At 38.8% G+C, this 13560-nt stretch overlaps 1 protein-coding gene across 3 annotated transcripts in view; it reads right to left on the bottom strand.

The window, feature by feature from the left end:
* Positions 1 to 13560, bottom strand: part of Cfap20dc (CFAP20 domain containing) — a 219107-nt gene that overhangs the window by 147060 nt on the left and 58487 nt on the right. For all 3 annotated transcript variants that reach the window (XM_038349740.1, XM_038349741.1, XM_038349742.1), the window contains exon 5: positions 92 to 206. In XM_038349740.1, coding sequence (XP_038205668.1) covers positions 92 to 206 — 115 coding nt within the window. The remainder of the gene's footprint in view (positions 1 to 91; positions 207 to 13560) is intronic.

Below are 13560 nucleotides of genomic sequence, written 5' to 3'. Positions count from 1 at the left end.
AACAAAAGGCCTATCCATAGAGAGGGCCCAAAATGAGTATCTTGGGAGTTAAATTTAATCCCATTTTAGGCAGCATTCATGTGATACTTACAATTTTACGCTTGATCATAAAGAGTGGGATTTTTGCATGAAGAGGGGTTGAGGACAGTTCCTTATGGACTGTTGATAAATACAATCTTCTTTTGATGTTTCCTAAGTCAGTAATTCTGGGGAAAAAAGACAGGAAAGAAGAAAGATTCCCATGAATTTAAAATACATTTCTTTGGTTAATCATTAAAATGATATAATTCATCAAATAAGCCCTTTCCAACACGGAGTTCGAACACAGAATTGAAGAGTTGTCATTTTCTTTCAAGAAGTAATAAAATTTCTTTCTTAAATTCAAAGTGCTCACAGGCCTGAATGTATAAATTCACTTAATATGCTAATTTATTTCATCATTTTACACTAGATTTCCACAGTCCTCCAGCCTATGAAAAAATTCAATTTGTATGAACTGAGAAACCGCTAGCCTTTAATAACCATGCTTGTTCCAGCCCCTGAAGCTTGTGTTACCTTGGGACATACTGTCACCTACTAAATAGGAAAACATTATGGGTTTCTCTCCTGAAAAGTGCACCTGTCATTTTGCATAGGCTCTTAGTCTTCGTGGAGACAGACATGAAGCACTAACTGTCGGTTTCACTTCCCAGACACATATCTTCCAGCTTGAATTTCAATACACAAGTTTATTGCTCACTATTCAGGTCACCCCACAGTGATACCAAGGACACCAAGTCTGAACATCTTTAATAGATTTAGATCACGGCCATGATCACAAAGATTAGGTTTGCTTCAAACAGAGAGAGGCTCATTTTTATGTGCTCCTTCCTTTCTGTCTCAAAGGTAGCACCCCAGGCTGAAAATTCTGTCTCTGCTGCTGTGCTTCCGGCCAGCCTGATGCTTTCTTAAAACCTTCCTTTGTATCTGAAAAAAATAGCTTCCCCCATGTTAGCAACTTCTCTATGGATGTATTACATGCCCACTCTTGGATAATTATCAATTCCTCAAGGGGATATTTCACTTATATAACTATTATTAATATTTATAGTGCAACTACTTTTTTAAAAAATCAAACTAACTCTTTTTGCCAGGCATGGTGGGGCACACCTTTAATCCCAGCACCTGGGAGGCAGAAGCAGATTTTATGTATGTGAGTTTGATGCTAACCTCATCTACATAGAGAGTCTAACCTGGGCAGAGCTACATAATGAGACCCTGTCTCAAACAAAACAAAACAAAGAAACATAAATATTCAATTCTATAGTTCTTCTAGGCTTCCTATTCCCTGCTTTTCTAATCTCATTATTGCCTATAAAATAACTATAATCTCATTATTACCTGCCAAATACCTATAATCTCACTACTAGCTGTAAAATAGTCTATCATGTAGGAAAATAGCTAGTATTAATAATACTATGAGATGATTTCAGAATACTCTTTAGACCAAAAAAAAAAATCTATTCCTCTTGCACTAAATGACAAGATCATTAAACTTACAAACAAGAAAAGTTTGCAAGCTGTTATCAATTAAAATTAAAGCTCTGAATGTGAGCTGGAGCCAGGCTCCACTTCCTGGCCCACCGTGAGGTGAACTGGGCTGCTGCGCTGCCGCATCGTCCCTGCCACAGTAGAAGGACCTTCTGAAGTCACAAATCAAGTGTCCCCCCTCAAGTTGTCTGTGTGATCTATTCTGTCAGCAGCAGGAAGAGAGGAGTATAAGGACTGAGAATGTTGAGTGGACCAAATGTAAGCATCAGGGATATTATCAAGTGATGTCTCTGGTAAGCTGGGGAAGAGATGGAGAGGACAAAGACTGCAAAGGAGAAGGAGCAAAAAGAGGAGCCATGTTAACCAAAAATTCTTCAGTGACCCAGTTTCAAGGTCTGCTTTGCTTGAAGGGAAAAACAACGAAGTTGTCTGACTCATTAATGCTGAGCTGTCATACAGGATGACAGGAATATTCATGTATTTATTAACACATTTAAAAAATACTAAGTCGGGTGATGTGCTAGGAATACATCAGTGACGAAAAAGTGAGAAGGGCAAAGGTCCCAGTCTCTTGGAACGTCTTTGCTAGTGAAAAAGTATAAAGAGAAAAAAAAAAGAAATGAAAGTTACCAAAAATGTAATACAGAAAACAAGCAAGATTCTAATAAAAAGCCAAGAATTTGCCTACTTCTGACAGCAGCAATAACATGGTATGGATCTCAGAGGAAGACAGGGCAGGAGGTAAAAGACGTAGGCAAGGGCCAATCACACAAGGCCATTATGCCAAGGTGAGGAGTATACAAGCTTATTGCTCAAAGCAGACAGCTATTAAAGAGCCTGCACTCTACCCTTGGCTAGGGATAGTTATCAAAAACAGTTACAGTGTCTTGTTTATTTTTTTATTGCCATTATTTTTATTTATATGTATGAATGTCTTTGTCTGTTGAGAGTGTGCATATGAGCACAGTGTTCACAGATACCAGAAGAGGGCTCCTCCTGGCTTGCTCAATCTACTTTCTTATATACCCCTGTACTGCCTGCCCAGTGGTGGCACCACCCACAATGGGCTGGCCTGCCCACATCAGCCATTAATTAAGAAAATCTCCTAGAGACTTGCCCACAGGCCAAGTTGGTGACGGTATTTTCTCAGCTGAGTTTTCCTCTTCCCAAATAACTCTAGTTTGTGTCATGTTCACATGAAACCAACCAGGACACTTGAATTTGTGTTTTTGAAATTGTGAGTGCATATGAGAAAGGGAGAAGGCAGCAGACAGCTAATTGTTTGCTTTGCAATTATAGAATTCTAGAAAAGAAGAAAGGCCAAAGTTACTTGTCCTAGTTGACGTTTGCTTCTGTAGAGTATTCTGATCTCTCTAGAACCACTTATGGTAAGCAAAATAGAATCTATGAGTTTATCAGAGCTAGCTTTTATAATACATAAGTATAAACATACAAACTGCCCAAACATCTATCTTTGGCAAGAGATGCACCCATGGGTACTGCTTGGAGAGTTCATTTGTTAAATCTAAGTAAAGTACATTTAGAAAGGACTGGAAAGTTGGAGCAGTGACTAGAGTTATTTGTATCAAGACTTATATCTTTCAACTTATAAGTAAATATTAGCTGAGGTCTCTCACTCTTGTGAAACTTTGACAATATAATCTTTTGTGCTATTCTCATAAATCCAGATGTGTGTGCACCCTCTTTTGGAATCACCTCTCCAAAAGCAGAATATGAGGTAGGAAAGTGTGTGTGGGTATCTTGAGAAGTGATTCTATTAAGCAGGACTACGGAATTAGGAGAGTAAGAGCCAAGGAGGGAAGCTCAATGTAAGAGCCAATGTAAGAACCAGGGAAGAAAGCTCAGTGCTAACACTGTACTGTCAGGGCCTCTAGATATAGGTAAGGAAGCATTATCAATGCCAACATTGACGTCTCTGAAGAAACAATCATAACACCTACAGAATACACTACTTGAAGAAACAAAAGAAGGAAAACACGGCCACATATGTCCAGGCTCCAAAGTTGAAGGGACACCTCTGGGGACCTTAGCATCCAACTGTATCTATCTTGAGCAAGTTTGCACCAAACTGTCCACCACTATTGCAGCTGCTTAACAGAGGAGTGCCCAGACAATATGAAATGGTAGGGACATTGCAGGGGCTGCAATGATTACAAAAGTAGCATGCTTATTACATATTAAATATATTCATGCTATTATTTTCATAGTTTTGCAACTGTACTTCTCTGAGAAATCCCCTTCTCTGTTTTGCCAACAAAAATTATAATCATTCATTAGAATTTGTTTTGAAGTGCTATGTCCTTTTCTCTTTGACTTACTATATTGTATATTTTTTACTTCTATTAGTTTTTTTCATTTCCCCTTTGATCTATATTGATGATTAGCCCTCCATTTTATAGGCCATAAGAGGATGGAAATCTTGTATTTCTGAAAGTGAGTAGCATGCAGTTTCATGTGTTTGAATTTTACTACTTGACACTCATGTTTTAATTACATTCAAAGGGGTTATAGAATTTGGCATTATTAAGGAGCTTAGAGAAAGCACTCACTTTAACTTCCACAGAGATGTCTATGCTGAAGGACTCCGCAATTTACCAAGTTCCTGTGCTGAAGCATAAAAGGGTAAGTTTCTTTCATTTTGAAAGAAAGACTCCATCATTGACACTGGTTTAAGTTGGTTATAGTTTTCAAAAAGTACAAGTTAGTGAGTTTTTAACTATCTACTACTAACTGTAGGAGAAATGTGTCATACTGGGGGATGTGAAGGTGGCTTAGTCACTAATGTGCTTGCTGGCAGAACAAAAGGGCATGAGTTTGGATTCCCAGCATGTGTGGCTGTGTGTCCATAATCCAAGCACATGGGGGAGGGCAGAGATCAGCTGATCTCCGGAGCTTGCTGGCCAGCCAGTAAGGACAACCGGTAAGCACTGGGTTAGGAGGGATCTTATCTCAAAAGATAAGGTAAAAATAATGGAGGAAGACACCCACTATCAATCTCTGGCATCTACATACATCACTCATTTGCACACACACAATAGACACACAGAAATTGGCCTACTTGCTCTGTTTAATCATTTTGAAGCCAGATTTTCCAGGTTCAAGTCCTGGCTTTACCTTGTATTATTTGGACAGCAGTGAAAAATCATTTACTCTCCATGCTTTGATTTCTTCACTTGAGTGGCCAGGATCTCTAAGACTGTTGTTGGGTCTTCATTAGAGAATACGTGAGAAATGACTGGTGCCGCCTGACACAAAGGAAACTTCCCAAGGCCTAACCTTCGTGGAGTTGCTTATCTCTGGATTATTTAGTAAGCTCTGTGGACTAGGGGTTTTAAGCTTTCTAATAATTAACTTTAAGTAGATCATTCACATCTACAAAGTCCTCTATCATTAGCCCATCTTCTGTAATGAAAAGTATAAACACTTTGAATTTTAAGCCATGACATCTTTTATTCTGCTGAATTTATGGTTAAAAACAGTGTAGGTGTCATTATAGGTTACCACTAGTGTGTCCCCTTTATGTCCCTGAGTGCTGCATTTGATTATGACGATTCTTACAAAGACAGTTCAGGGGTTTCAATTAATTTCATTTAATTTATTGATGAGCATCCTCTTTTAAAACCTTACCAAAATGATGTGTTTGTTCAATTATTTACTGAGCACTTCCGCAGTGCCAAACACAGAGTAGATAAGGAGACTAGCACTGAACAACATGGTGTCTCTATCCTCATAAAGCATGGGGAAATAGTAAATAAAAGAAATGATATAGTGTGTCATCACCTAACAAGGGCTACGAGAGAACAAAGAAGGCAACAGAGAGCGGCAGGAGTGGAAACCATTATTTCTGAGCAGTCAGTTAGGTCAGACCTCTTTCAGAAGATGGCATGCATCAGACAGAGTGTGATGAAGAGCAGATAGGAATCACACACACATCTGAGGGAAAGAACACTCTAGACAGAACTGTATGAAAACACGAAGGAGTTGTTTCTCTGCCACAGTAGATATTTCCGAGCCCTCAATACAAGTATTAAGAAAGACAATACTCTGGGCTGTGAGGCGCCACAGGAAGCACACAACAGGCACCCAGCATGAGCGTCACCCTCACGGAGGTTATAACACGTTTACACCACACAAAGCAGATCACGTATATCTAGCCACTGTGGATATGACACTGGAGAAAATCTTCAAAAGGTCATGTGCCCGGTTATGAACTAGGCCTCTAAATATGATAGGAGCTATTCACTGTCTGCAAAAATCAATATGCAAACCTTCCCCCAACTCATAATCAAGAGCCGTTGGTTTTGGAGGAAAACAAAATCATGTGCTAAGCTTAAATGGTTCCGAAAGCAAGCTGAGTTGCTACTTTAAAAAAATTAAAATTAGTCATTCATGAGAAAAAGAATATAAATGCCTATGTGTGACTACTTCAAAGCTTCATTATGCGAAGGCGCTGTTTTGGGGGCAATTTAGCTGCTCTAAGGAAGACTGCTTGTAAAGCGGCTCCTCACTTGTAATACAGGCTTGATTTTCACCACTTAAAACCTCCTGTGACCTCACAACAGAGAGAAAGAAGAAACAGCGGCATTACTCCTCTTGTTCATAAAGATGCATTAGAATATATATAAGTTAAAACACTGCTATAACCTCAAGCAAGCACTCACAGTTAAGGGTTAGCAGTAAGATAAAATATGTAATGAGACCATGTTGAGAAAAAAATGGGGAGTTGCCAGGAAAATCAACCTAATGTGTAATAATATTCCAGTGATCAGCAGTTACACAGCTCTCCTGGCTATGGTCATTAACAACATTCATTCCAAACTTAACATCTAGATTTACAAACCACTTGAAAAGAGAATTGCTTTTCAATTCAATCTTCAGTTCATTTTTATATCATCATCTTTGATTGACAATCTTTTTCACACTGGAAAGCTCAGTAAGAATTTGAGTAAATGGTAGCAGCCTTCCAAGAGGGCAGATCAACTCATCTACTCCGTTAACTTTGTGCTGTTCTTCTCTATGTACAATCAAGTCCAGGCACTGGGGGATGCTCATTTCAGGTTAGAATTAACTTGCAGAACTGATGTCAGGCTTCTGAAGACTAAATTCATTTATCAGAATCATTTGTTCTTGAAGCCCAAATGGTTTTTATGTCTTTGATTTTTCTTATTTATTATGATCTAAAAATTGCCATTTTTGTATACACATTTTAGGTCTAAGTATAGTGAGATTGCAAAATAGCGTTGTTGGAAGGAAGGCCGCTTGTTGGTTCCTGGCTGCCCAGCCCCAAAATAATCACACAGAAACTGTATTATTTAAATCACTGCTTGGCCCATTAGCTCTAGCTTCTTATTTGCTAACTCTTACATCTTAATTTAACCCATTTCTATTAATCTGTGAATCGCCATGAGGTCGTGGCCCACCAGCAAAGTTTCAGCACATCTGCCTCTGGCAGCAGCTCCATGGCTTCTCTCTATCTCTCCCTCCTTTCTGCCAGCATTCAGTTTAGTTTTCCACACCTACCTATTCCCTGTGCAGGCACAAAGCAGTTCCTTTATTAACCAATGATTTTCACAGTATACAGAGGGGAATCCCACATTGTAGCATCTTCAAATACATGGCATCATATTTAGGGATGTAGTACTATGGCTATGGATTAAAATGTAAAGGCCTGTACAAAATGCTTTCATATTTACCCAGTCATTTCTAGTCTATGCAGTTACCATGAAAGCTTTTATTTCCCTAGGTTTCTCTGCATACCTCCTACTGAAGTTTAAACTCACTGAACACTCCTTGTCTGATGGAGGAGTGTCTATGTGTTACTTTCATTATTAATAAAGATACTGTCTTGGCCCTTTAAGAGAACAGAAAATTAGGTAGGCGGAATAGACAGAATAGAATTCTGGGAGAGTTGGGGAGATGCTTCAGGCAGTCGCCATAGTGAGTCTCCATGCTTCTCCTCTCCGAGATGGACGCAGGTTAAGATCTCTCCTGGTAAGCCACACCTCGTGGTGCTACAAAGATTACTAAATATGGGTTAAAGGAAGATGTGAGAATTAGGCAATAAGAGGCTGAAACTATGGGCCAGGCAGTATTTAAAAGAATACAGTTTCCGTGTAATTATTTTGGGTAAAGCTAGCCGGGTGGCGGGACACAGCCCGCTGTTCCTTCTACAGATTGGCGCTCCAACGTGTTGACTAAATCCACTTAAAAACCTGAGAGGGCTTTAAATAAAGGAGAGAGAGAGAGTTTAACACAGCTTTTTGCTATTTGCTAGGACGTGCCATAGAGAGATTTCCTGTTTCAGCTATAGCGGCAGGAAAAAAAAGCTGAGTCATTTTAAAACGCAGCTTCCTGCGCTGTGCCACCAGCGCTAACTCTGGCTTTAAAGCATTTCAATGGCTTTTATGGGACTGGATGCTGTGTGCCCGCTTGGGATGGGAAGGAGAGTGCTCTGAGACCGTGCCAATGGCTCAGAGCGCCCTGCCTGCACCTGGGCAGATGGCGAAATCAGGCTTAGGCGAGCGGGAGAGCATGGCGGATTCCTGCCACCATAGAGAGAGATGTTTTCAGACTGCGTGGTGCTCTGCGTGTCAGATTTGGCTGTAACTTGGATGAAAAGAGTTTCTGTGCTGCACGCTCAGTCTCAGAATTAAACTGCTGAGTGCGGCTCCAATGTCGACTGCTGTGTGCCTGGAACTGTGTGTGGCTCAGGGGCACCAAATGACTGAGGCAGGAGCGGCTTTGGCTCTGCTCCGCCATGCTGAACTGTACTGATCTCAGGCAGGATCTATCGTAAATACCATGATAACAGCGCAGTTAAGGTTTAGACTTGGCTGGAAACATGCGGTACCGTATTACCTCTACATGGCGCAACTTAAGTTTTTAAGAAGTGCTTAACCTTTTAAGAAGTGCTCCTGCATAGTAAAAAAATTACAGATTCACAATAGAAAAGATTCAGACATAGAAGGCCTTTAAATGGTTCACAATGTTGAATGAATGTACGTAGGCTTGAGAGGGAGAAAAAGAATATAGAGAATAAAGTTAATGCATTTAAAAAAGGGTAAAGTCTTTAAAGAGACAGAGTACAGATAGTTATAGATTAAAAGAAGTAAAGTGATAGAGTAAAAATAAGCCACGTAAAAATGGAAAATTCACAGAGAGTCTGGATGATGTATTTTATTGTGTTTTCTTTGAAATTTTTGACTGTAAAGGAGCTAAATACAGAGAGACATTTCATTATATGGGCTGCCAGTGTAGACCAGAATGGACATCTTAACGGTATGACTTCAGGATTTGGATCTAAGAACATGATGCTTTGGAAAAGAGTTTCTTCTTTTGTTTTCACAGAGGACGAGACTCTGTGGATTGCTTCTATTCTAATATGGTATGATAGACCACGCCCTCCTGAAAAGTTGCTGTGAACATCTTCAAAAAATTACTTCACTCAACTGCCAACTGAGATGAACCTGGCACAGAGGTTACCCCATCAAAGATCTGATTAACAGCGTCCCCATTCAGCAGGAAGCAGTTTGGAGAGAAATAACTGCGCCCATTTTCCCAAATATTGTTTATAAATGTTCTTTTACATTTAAAGGGGGATATGATATAGAGATGAATAATTTGCATTGGTATGGATTTTAAGGTCAATTTGTTATATGTATATGTATTTCTGATCTTGATTAAGGTATTTGATTGTGTAGTACATTTAAAAATGTAATGTATAATTAGAAAATATAGATTGTTAATGGATAATCATTGATAATAGTTAAGCTTGTAGTCATGTTATTAGATTTTCTAGATATGTAGAGATATATTTCAGTTAGATAGACATTCTTCATATCTTTCAAAGACTGCAGAATATGGCATTTAATGTTTTAATAACTTAGGGTTTTTCATGACAATGAGACACGTCTGCTCCTGGCAGCACCAATCTACTTCGAGAGGAAGATGGGCATTGAAGAGGCTACTTATGGAGTTTGTTAGCCATTTGGGCAAGAAACTGCTCTTGCCTGGACTGTTGCATAAACTGGACACAAGGAACCCACAGAAAGAGGACTGCTGAACTTGCCTAAAGGTGAGATGGTCTTTCGGGGTTCCTGATTCGTGAAAGAGTCTGGGAGACGTTCTGCAGGACACAGCAGAAAGTGACTGAACTCTCTGGAATTTCCTGCTTCATGGAAATGTCTGCTGGACACTATGGGCCTGAAGGCTGAAGATGGATGTCCCAACGGTATGGAGAAACTTTAGGTGACTGTCCAGGCAGCGAGTTGTCTTTGTCATTTCTAGAGTTTGAAAGTTGCAAATGACTTGTTTACTTAGGTAATATTATATCCTTCTGGAGTCTTTGATGGAGTTGAAGAATAAATAGTTATAGATTTCCTTAGTTATGATAAAAGATAAAATAGATTTAAATATTGTAACTGTAATTTTTGCTTGATAACTGTTTTGTTATATGTAATTTTACTATGTTAAAGTTAAAGCCTTTCTTTTTTGTTTATACAGAAAAAGGGGAAATGATGGAGGAGTGTCTATGTGTTACTTTCATTATTAATAAAGATACTGCCTTGGCCCTTTAAGAGAACAGAAAATTAGGTAGGCGGAATAGACAGAAAAGAATTCTGGGAGAGTTGGGGAGATGCTTCAGGCAGTCGCCATAGTGAGTCTCCATGCTTCTCCTCTCCGAGATGGACGCAGGTTAAGATCTCTCCTGGTAAGCCACACCTCGTGGTGCTACACAGATTACTAAATATGGGTTAAAGGAAGATGTGAGAATTAGGCAATAAGAGGCTGAAACTATGGGCCAGGCAGTATTTAAAAAAATACAGTTTCCGTGTAATTATTTTGGGTAAAGCTAGCCGGGTAGTGGGACACAGCCCGCAGTTCCTTCTACACTTGTCCTTTATAGAAAAGAGAAACAACTCTGCTTTGTATGCTTTGTTGGAACTCAATGTAGCCTTGGGCCTTGTCTTTTCTGTTTGCTTGTTTCCACCATCTATGGAAGTTCAGGCAAGAACTGAAGCACAAGGCATGCAGGGATGTGTCCAGCTACCTATCTTACACAGTCCAGGTATCACCTACAGTGGGCTGGGCCCTCCTACATCACTGCAATAAAGAAATGCAGCACAGACAAACCTACAGGGCAATCTGATGGAAGCAATTCCTCAACTGAGGTTATTCCTTCCCAGGTATGCCAAGTTGACAGGCAAGATTAGCCATAAGGAAAAGCATTTGATTTTCCATTATTAAATATGATATAAAGTCTTTCCTAGATTTCTTCTTATCCTAATTTGTGGAATCTTAATTATGAATATATGTTGGGCTTCATCACACACAATTCATCTGTCTGTATTGATGTGGTTATAGTTTTTGCTCTTTCTACCAGAAGGATTTATCTAACTTCACTCTCATGAAGAAAATAATCGTGGCCTCAGAGAACAGTAGGATATGCAACCAGTGAGGATAGGGGCAGAGGGAAGAGACACAGGAAAGAAACACTATGTGGAGAAATAACAGGCAGAAACTTTATCACGGGATTGAAAACGTTAACTGTACATACAAGAAGCTTGAAAACTCCACCTCCACATATAATGAATTAAAAACAACACCTAGAAGGCTCATAATCACACTATGGAGAGCTGAAGACAGAAGAAGGAAGTGGTTCACTGTGCAAAAAGGATACTCATTAAGATAATAGCTGATTTCTCACCAGAAACCACAGACACTAGCATGGCATTCACTGTGCTTTACAAGTGAACATAAACACACCAGAAAATGTGCAAGGTGTTACAAGTCTAGGACATTATTTCTTATTTGTTTGTCAGTTTTAATTTATTGGCTGCTTTTCTTCTTTCTACAAAAACTTTTTTTTTCAAACAATATTCACCTCAGAGAAGCTAGAGCTGGGTGTAATTTAATTACTTAAAAAATAACCATCTCTAACATGAAAGAGTTCAAATTACAGACATCTATACCATATGCTCTCTTACCTTCTAAACATGTTTTGTCACTGAACTTTGCCTTTATTTTGAAAAGTAGCCTTCCAGATTTCTACCCTTTTGTCCATATGTAGGACCAGGACATTGCCTGCTCGATTTAATTGACTATTCTGTTTAAATAAATAGTACCACCTTAAAAGATCAGTCTTCAAAATGTGTAATAAAAACATATTTGGTGATAAAGGACATTTTTAAACATATAACAAACCAGCTCTCTTCCCAATTGTCTATATAAAGTACTGAACAAACTCTGATTATTAAGATTTCCAATTATCAGGAGTTTTGAAAACCTAAAATTTTCTGTTTCCCAAAAGTGGAAAAATAACAGTATCCAATGAGGGGAAACCTGTCAAATGTCCTTAAGTACCTTGAATATTTACTGTTCAGGTATTTCTTTTTTTTTTTTCTACTTTCCTAAATATATCACTGTAAGTGAAGATGATTTTGACTCCTTAGACAACGTATACATTCTCTTGTTTTATTTTTACATGATAATCTCACCCTCTTTAAAAGGATGCTATTTCACAAGTATACAAAGAGACACAAATGGGCATGTTTGTTGTGACACTAGCTTCAAACAGAGAGAAAGCACAGTGGTCTACCATACGGACCTAATGAGCTAACCCATGCCATACTCCTGAAATATACGGCAGCTATTAAAAGGAATGAGACAGGTTACTGCGTGGTAACGTTAAAGATTCCCAAGACAGGTGAGGTAAAAAGCATTGTTGTCATCACCAAACCAAGTGCCAGAGAGGATGAACACTAGGACTCTATTTGTGGAGAAAGCAGAAAGTGCTGGGGATGTCACATACACACATTAAGTAATCTCTGGAGCTGTTCATGAAAATGTTACTACCTGGTTTCTGGAAAGTGATGGCAATTTTTCTTATTAAAGACATGCATATGTTTTCACACAATATAATAAGAACTGGAATGCTTTAAGCCCCTAAAACCAAAGCAATGATTAACGCTTAACTATTCATTTGAAATTAAATACAGGATATTAACAGGTAATGTTTGAAAAGATTCTTTGTTATCTGAGACTTTAAAAAGACTTTGTGGATCCCAGGAAGCAACTGCAGGAAGGCTCCTCCACCAGGGCCAAAGCCATGTGGGGAATCAATAGACTAGCCTTCGAGCTGGGAACACAACAATTTACTTACAGAGGCTTATTGAGTACTTAGTTCAATAGGAGTGGACATTTTGTCAATATCATTCTAATGGATGCTAGGGTTGACAGTTCAGTGCAATAATGCACAAACCGGAAGGCCAGATGGTAATATTTATAAGTCCCTGGAGCCAGAAGATGGCCATTTGTAGAGATCTACAGAAAAATCTCAACGTCTGCCTTACCGCAGGGCCATGGATTGCTTAGTTATAGGCTGTATTAACGACATATCAGTGTTATTTTTATGTTATTTTATTTTATAAAATTTTTAGAAAATAAAAGGTGAAATTAGAAAGCTTTCTTTTTAATTTGGATAAGGCCGGAAACTTATCAATACAAACAACATTTCCCAATTAGGTTAGACAATAAAAAAAAAAAAAAAAACACTCACTATCTGAGCAGGTTTCTATTGGTCTAAGTTTGAAATGTGGAGATAAATTAAGTCTTCAGTCAATTCACAAGTTCCCCCACACAAAGCTCCAATGCTTACACGAGTTATACTATGCAAAAAATACTGTTCCTTTAACTAAATGCTCAGTGAGACAGCAGGTGTGCTCTGTGGTTGACACAGATAAAACAGCATAGTCACAATTGCTATCCCAAGAATTTCTTGTTTTCTCTTTTGTCTAAACTGGATTTCCAAAATACTTTTACAACACTATGGGTGAAATTTAAGCATAAATTCAAGCAGGACATGGAGGTGTAGGCCTTTAATCCCAGCATTTCAGAGGGAGGCAGAGGCAGGCGGATCTCTGTGAATCTGAGGTCTGCCTGGTCTACACAGTGAATTCCAGGACAGCCAGAACTATGTAGAAGGACTTTATTTCAAAACAAAAACAAAAA

Source organism: Arvicola amphibius, chromosome 12 (assembly GCF_903992535.2).
Source record: "Arvicola amphibius chromosome 12, mArvAmp1.2, whole genome shotgun sequence".
NCBI classification, from domain to species: Eukaryota; Metazoa; Chordata; class Mammalia; order Rodentia; family Cricetidae; genus Arvicola; species Arvicola amphibius.
This window is presented reverse-complemented; position numbering and strand designations above follow the sequence as displayed.